The 7,765-nt window shown below is 20.2% G+C and overlaps 3 protein-coding genes across 3 annotated transcripts; all 3 read left to right on the top strand.

Moving 5' to 3' along the window:
* Window positions 1-229: 229 nt before the first annotated feature.
* PGSY75_0517300 (pre-mRNA-splicing factor) lies at window positions 230-1,336 on the top strand (the record flags this gene model as incomplete). Its single annotated transcript, XM_018784453.1, has 2 exons — window positions 230-752; window positions 963-1,336. The coding sequence occupies 2 exons, from the start codon at window positions 230-232 to the stop codon at window positions 1,334-1,336; spliced, it is 897 nt and encodes a 298-aa protein (XP_018643108.1).
* A 1,845-nt stretch (window positions 1,337-3,181) lies between these two features.
* On the top strand, window positions 3,182-5,080 carry PGSY75_0517200 (hypothetical protein; the record flags this gene model as incomplete). The annotated part of the gene is made up of 1 exon (XM_018784452.1): window positions 3,182-5,080. One exon carries the CDS (start codon window positions 3,182-3,184, stop codon window positions 5,078-5,080), a length of 1,899 nt encoding a protein of 632 aa, XP_018643107.1.
* Window positions 5,081-5,741: 661 nt separating this feature from the next.
* On the top strand, window positions 5,742-7,166 carry PGSY75_0517100 (hypothetical protein; the record flags this gene model as incomplete). Its single annotated transcript, XM_018784451.1, has 1 exon — window positions 5,742-7,166. The coding sequence occupies one exon, from the start codon at window positions 5,742-5,744 to the stop codon at window positions 7,164-7,166; it is 1,425 nt and encodes a 474-aa protein (XP_018643106.1).
* Between the last annotated feature and the right edge of the window lie 599 nt (window positions 7,167-7,765).

The following is a 7,765-nucleotide window of genomic DNA, read 5'->3' as shown; positions in this document are numbered from 1 at the left end:
ACACAGCAGTATTTCAAAACATACAGTAATAAAAAGAATATATATAGAACATAATGTATAAATATAAAGATACATATTTATAAATATATATAAATATATATATATACATATATAAATATATATACATATATATATATATATATATACTTAGAATTAAAAAAGTGAAAATTAAATATTTGAATAATATTATTTCTACATTATTATACATAAAACATAATAATAATAAAAAATGGTAATACGTGAAAGTGTATCGAGAATATATGTTGGTAATTTGCCATCACATGTCTCTTCAAGAGATGTAGAAAATGAATTTCGAAAGTATGGTAATATTTTAAAGTGTGATGTAAAAAAAACAGTATCAGGAGCTGCCTTTGCATTTATAGAATTTGAGGATGCACGAGATGCAGCAGATGCAATAAAAGAAAAAGATGGTTGTGATTTTGAAGGAAATAAATTAAGAGTAGAAGTACCTTTTAATGCTAGAGAAAATGGAAGATATAACGCTAGAGGTGGCGGAAGGGGTATGATGCATAGAGGTCCAAAATCACGAAGAGGAAGATATGTAGTTGAAGTTACAGGACTTCCAATATCAGGTAGCTGGCAAGATTTAAAGGATCACTTAAGAGAAGCAGGTGAATGTGGTCATGCAGATGTATTTAAAGATGGTACAGGTGAAGTATCCTTCTTTAATAAAGATGATATGCTTGAAGCCATAGACAAGTTTAACGGATCAATATTTAGGTCACACGAAGGTAAAAAAAAAAAAAAAAGAAGAAATATATGCATGAAAAAAAAAATATATATATATATATTTATATATATATTATTTTCATGCATATATATTATGTGTAATTATAAATTCATATTTGTGAAAGTATAGCCGTATATATATATATATATATATATATATATATATATATATTCATTAATTTATATATTTATTTATTTTCTTTTTTATTTAGGAGAAAAATCAAAAATATCTATCAGACAAAAAAAAACATTATGGAGACGTGACGATGGAGGGTATGGAAGATATAATAGTAGACACCGAAGCTACTCTAGTAGAAGTTATTCCAGAAGTGGAAAAAGATCTTATACTAGAAGCAGAAGTAGAAGTTACAGTAGCAGAAGTTATAGTAGAAGTAGAAGCTCAAGTAGTCGAAGTCGAAGTAGAAGTATGGACAGAAGAAGAGATACTTATGATAAAAAAAGAAGTTATTCAAGAAGTTTATCATACCAAGAGAGAAGAAGAAATAATAGAACTATATCAAAATCAAGGTCCAGATCAAGAACAAATTCTAGATCATCATCATGGTCCCATAAAAGAAGACATTAGATGACTATATATATATATATATATTAAGTGATTGCTGCAAATTAATATTTTACATAAATTTGAATATAAAATAAATAAAAATATATATTTATATATATGTATATGTATATATTCAGTAAAATAATCGTTATATGTTGTGTATAATTTAAAATTCATCATATATTAATATAAATATATATATATATATATATACATATTTATTTATATATATATTTATTATTATATTTATAATGTTTTATTTCAAAAAAAAAAAAAAAAAAGAAGGAAAAAAAAATAGGTTTAGTAGCTCCATATACATACATATAGTTTTATATATATGTGTATTTTTTTTTTACTATCTTCTTCAACTAAACTTCATTATATTATATGTATATATTATTACGTTAAAAAAAATTTTTTTTTTTTTCATTTAATTATTTATATATATTATGACATATTGTTGTATATTGCATAAAATGTTTTATAATTTTTTTTTTTAAAAAATAAATATTTATAAATAAAATAATTACCAAATTATATGTAAATTTTTTTAAATATATATATAATATAATATATGTATATATTATTTATTTATCTGTCACACTTTTTTTCACGTAATAGAGCCTCGCACTGTAATAAAACATCCCATATATATCTGTCTTTTATAAGTGGACAATCCTTATGAAATTATCAATATATTATATATATATGTATATTATATTATATTTGATGATGATACTCAAATCCTTTTGTTTTTTCATTTAAAGAAGAAATGAATAGTCTGCTATTTAAAGAAAAAAAATTGGACATATAAATAAATAATAAGTGAATGCTATAGATAAGCAAAGAAAAAAAAATGTATAATAAATAAATAAATAAATAAAAATCATAAAATAAAAAGGGAAGCGTTATGAAATGAAATAAATATGGAATAGAAAAATCAAAAAATTAACACTTTTACAGAGAACAAAATATTTTTTTACAAAAATTTATATATATATATATATATATATATATATGTATATATATTTGGTTTTATATTTTTTTTTTTTTTCCCAATTTATCAAAAAAAAAAAAAAAAAACATTTCCTAAAGCAATGTTTGAGCTATTATAGGATAATTTCTGTTTATGTTTGTATTTATCTTGTACTTAATTCATTGAAGGAACCATAAAAGGGAAATAGGAGAACGTTCCTATGTGTTTGCTTTTTTTTTTTTTTTTAAAGAAATATACTGGTTATATTTTTATTCATATTTTGTTTTAGTTTTTAAATCATTTTAGATAGCTATTTTTTATTTATTTAAATTTTTTTTTTAATGATATTGTACATAATTAAAAAATATGTCTTTTTTTTTTTTTTTTTTTTTTTTTTTTAATAAGCAAAATGAAAATATATATATATATATATATAATATTAGTATCTTATAAAAAACTTAAAAGTAAAAAAAAGAAAAATATATTATTTAATTTTCTAAGAATTGTTTTATTTTTATTTGATTTGATTTGTTTTCCTTTTTTTTTTTTTTTGTAATATAAATGGATATATAATAACAGTTTGTTTATTTAATTAGATTAAATCATATTATATTGACTTAAAATATATATATATATATATATATATATATATTTATTCATTTATTTTAAATAATAGCTATATTTTATAAGGTTATATTTTTTATGAACAGTCAGGTGATTTCTTTTTTTTTTTTTTTTTTTTTTTTCCTTCATTTTTAATATTAATATTTTTTCTATATATTAAATATCATTTTATATAATTTTTTATATCATCTCTTTTGATGTAATATATATAATTATTTTTTGTTTGTCTTTTTATTTCTATTATATATTTTCATTCTTTGTATACAATGGAACATATCAAAAGAAAAACCGTGGCTAACATAAAATATAACAGCTATTCGGATGATGAAAATATTTTTAAAAAAATGTCAACACTTTCATCTAAAAAAGGGTTAGACAACATAACATCCAAACGAAAAAACATTAATCTTGATATGAATGGTAAGAATGCAATTTTTAGTCAAAACTCTATTAAATTAAAAATTCCCTTTGAGAAAAGAGAAAACGATATTACACATAAAGGGAAAGGGAAGAACAAAATAAGGTTTGCTCAATCAACAGAATATGAAAAAATGCCTATTATAAAAAAGAAAAGTAATATAGAAAGGGATGTTCATGATAACGTGAGAAAGGGGAAAACTAATATTTTTTACTGTAAAAAGAGTGTATCATCTAGTAGTATTGAAAATGAATATAATGATGATGAGGAGGAGGAAGATGATGATGAGGAGGAAGATGATGATGAGGAGGAAGATGATGATGAGGAGGAGGAAGATGACGATGAAGAAGATGTAGATGACGATGAAGAAGATGTAGATGAAGATGAAGAAGATGTAGATGACGATGAAGAAGATGTAGATGAAGATGAAGAAGATGTAGATGAAGATGAAGAAGATGTAGATGAAGATGATATAGATGATGATCATTATAATGATCCAACACTTAATAATGATGACAATAAGAAACAGTTTAATACACCCAAAAAGGTATATATTCAGGATGATATGAAATCCTGCCTCAATCACAAAAAATCTAAAACATTAAATAAGACAGAATATTCGTTTGAAAGAATGAATACCAATAACGCGATGAAGAATAATTACAAATATATGAAGAGCACATTAAAAAAAAACTCCACATTAAATATAGATAAAATTAAAGAGCCCAACCCAAAAAAATCAGTCAGCATGAGAATAGATAAGAATATAATTTATTCAAAAACGCCTTCATATAATAAAAATGGCAAAGAAAATATGATAAAGGCCAAATCACAAATATTAAAAATAGCAGAACAGTATATGAGTACAGATAAAATAAAAGCATTTAAAACAATCGAAAGAGGAAATACTCGATTTCTAAATAAAAATAAAAAAATCGACCCAGACAAAATACAAAATCTTGGTCCATTTGTTCCAAAAATGATAATAGAAAAGAAAACAGAAAGAAAACTTGGATATATTCCAAATTATATAAGAAAAGAAAAAAAAAAGGAACATACATCTGATAATGCAAATATATTATTTTCAAAAGATAAAGACAACAAAATAACATTTCAAAAAAAAAAAAAAAAAAATGATGGATTTGGATTATTTGAAAATATGTTAGTTTTAAATAATTTAGGTAAAATATATGAATGGGATGGATATCAAATGAATAAAATTAAAAATTTATATGAACAGTTCATATGCATATGTACTAATAAAAAGGGTAATCTATTATGTATCGATTTAAATTACAAGCCTGGATATTTGTTGTGCAACAGACATTTCAACAGAATGGATCACAACACAGAATCTTCATTGTTTAAGAAAATAGTAATTAGTATTAAGAATAAAATATGGGGAATTGATATACAAGGGAATTTAAAAAGATGGAATAAATATGAATGGATTGAAGTAAAAAAGGCATATGGTATTTTTAAGTTAAAATCTCTAGCCTTTGATCGAAAAAATAGGCTTTGGGTTTTAGATGAACAAAATTATTTTTTTATATATGATACGGAAGATAAGAATTGGATGTTGAAAAATGTAAATGGATGTAATATAAATGATTTTGATTTTAATGATAATGATAATTTGACAGCTGTGACAAAGGATGGAATAATTAAAATTTATAAAAAGAATAGGTGGATAAAATATGGAATCTTGGGCGAAGTAAAAATAAGAAGTTTACATTTTATAAGGTAACATACATATAATGAGATGTTACATATAAAAAATAAGAATATGGATAAATAAATTAATATAACACATAAATATTTTACTTATAATAATATGTATTATATTGTTGAAGGTTCAAATGTGATTGATTTGGATTGATAATATATCATTTTTTTTTATAAATAATATTCTATATAATGACTAATATGTAAAGGTTGAAGGGTCGTACAATATATAAGGAAAAATAAAAAAAATTATAAAATTAATTGGAATATATATATATATAATTACATTTTATTATATTTTATTTTTTTTTTGTTTTTATAAGTATCTGTTTGAATTACATATATATATAATAAATACACAAAAATGAAATAAAATGAAATGAAAATGTGCTAATATATATTTATATTTATTTATTTATATGTGCATATATTTATCGATTGATTTATATTTTCTTCATAAAAGGAAACACACTAAAACAAATTAATTTGAATCCATAAATTCATGAGAACAAAATAAACATGTAGTCATATAATACATATAATTATGAAATTACAATTTCTTTTCTCTAATTTTTTTTTTTAAGTGGTGTTGTTTTTTTTTTTTGTTTTTTCATGTGATGAAGTTAAAGGATAAGTATTACATTTACTTCTAATGTGATGCTCTTTATATGATATGTTTCAAAATGAAAAGCTTATCTCTTTTGTTTGTAAGAAAACTTATGCCGTGTGTAAGCTTGAATAAAATAAATTCTGTTTATTTATTGAAACATCTTGAAAATGTATGTGAACATATTTGGGTAGTTAGTAAATGCAGGCCACAAAAGTTGTTAAGAATAGAATTGAATTCTAATAAGATGAAAAAAAAAAATAAAAAAAAAAATAACGAGATAAAAATGAACAAAATAAATAATCTGAGTAGTATAAAAGAGGAGGAAAATATGAGAACTCATATAGATGGTGAGAATAAAATATATAATGATGTATATAATTATTTTAATAAGTCCATTGTATTATTACATGAATTTGGACCTAGTGGTATATTAAGATTATTGTATTCATTATTAAAAATAAAAGGTTATGAAGAAAAATATATGAAAAGGAAAAGAATATATTATTTAAAATATATAGAATATTATATATTAAATATATGTATAAATGATAAGATATATAATTTTTGGAAATATGTAACATTTAATGATACAGTATTAATGTTTAAAATGTTTATAAAGAATGATTTTTTTTCTTATAAATTATTAAATAAATTATATAATGAAATCAACAAAAATATGGATTATAGTATATCATCAGATTTAATAATCTTCTTGTATGCATATAATATATATAAAAAAAGAATAAGGAAAAAAAAATTATATTATAATGTAGGAAAAGAAATATGTATACCTAATACATTTTTTATTATGATATATAAAAAAATATTGAATAATATGAATCTTTCAAATAAAGAAATTACACAATTTATTATTTTTTTCTCAATATATGGATATAATATACCATTAGAAGAAAAAATTTTTATATATAACAAATGTATAAAATATATAGAACAAACAATAAATAATTATTCACCAAACCAATTGAAATATATTATAACTAGCTTTTTTAAAATATATAATTTTACATATCCAAAAAATGCTATTAATTATATGGAACAACATAATACAAATTTATTTACATTTCATAATTTTATAAATAAACTATTTTTTATTTATAATCAGCATAATATAGATACAGAAGTAGATGATGAATATAATATATTACATATAGCAGTGGAAAATAATTACTATAATTATGAATGTCTAGAATATATATTATTTAATATAAAAAAGCATGTACCTCATATGAATACACCTCGACAAATAAAATTTATAAAATTATTGAAGAAAATTAAGCATGTATACAATAAAGAACTTGAACTTACAAACACAAATAATAATAACATTACATGTAGCAATAGTGTATCTCATTATGTGAATAACAACACCACATTTAAATATAACATGATCCGCCAAGTATTAAATGAAACGATTTTACATGTTAATATGAAATATAAAAATATACCTATACCTCCTAGAATCAAGAGGATACTATAATAGAATATGATATAAAAACATAAACAATATTGTAAAAATTAAAAAAATATATATATATATATATATAATTTTGTGCATTCATCAATGGATTGTAAAGCATATGGACGATAAAACGATCATTACATATAAAGAAAAAAAGTCTTTAAAATATTAACAAATGAACAAAAATATAAACATCAAAATATATAAAAATATATTATACTTTTTTTTTTTTTTTTTTTTTTTTGTGATAATCTATTATGCTTCATGTATATATAAATTATATTTTTACATATGTCTCATAAAATATATATATTTCAATAATATATACATATATATAAGGCACATTTTAACCTAACAATAAAATATATAACATACATATTAAGTTGTAAAAAGTTTATTATATAAACATATATATATATATATATATATATATATATATATATTATATATATTTTTTTTTTTTTTTTTTTTTTTTTTTTTTTTTTTTTTTCATTTTTTTTGAAATATTTTTTATTTTTTTAAAAAAAAATTAAATTATATTTTTTTTTTTTTTTTTTATAATAAATATATTTTTTTTTTTTTTTATAATAAAAAAAAAAAAAAAAAAAAAATTTTTA

This window comes from Plasmodium gaboni, chromosome 5, assembly GCF_001602025.1.
Source record: "Plasmodium gaboni strain SY75 chromosome 5, whole genome shotgun sequence".
NCBI classification, from domain to species: domain Eukaryota; phylum Apicomplexa; class Aconoidasida; order Haemosporida; family Plasmodiidae; genus Plasmodium; species Plasmodium gaboni.
Note: the sequence above shows the minus strand (reverse complement) of the source record. Positions and strands in the feature narration are given on the sequence as shown.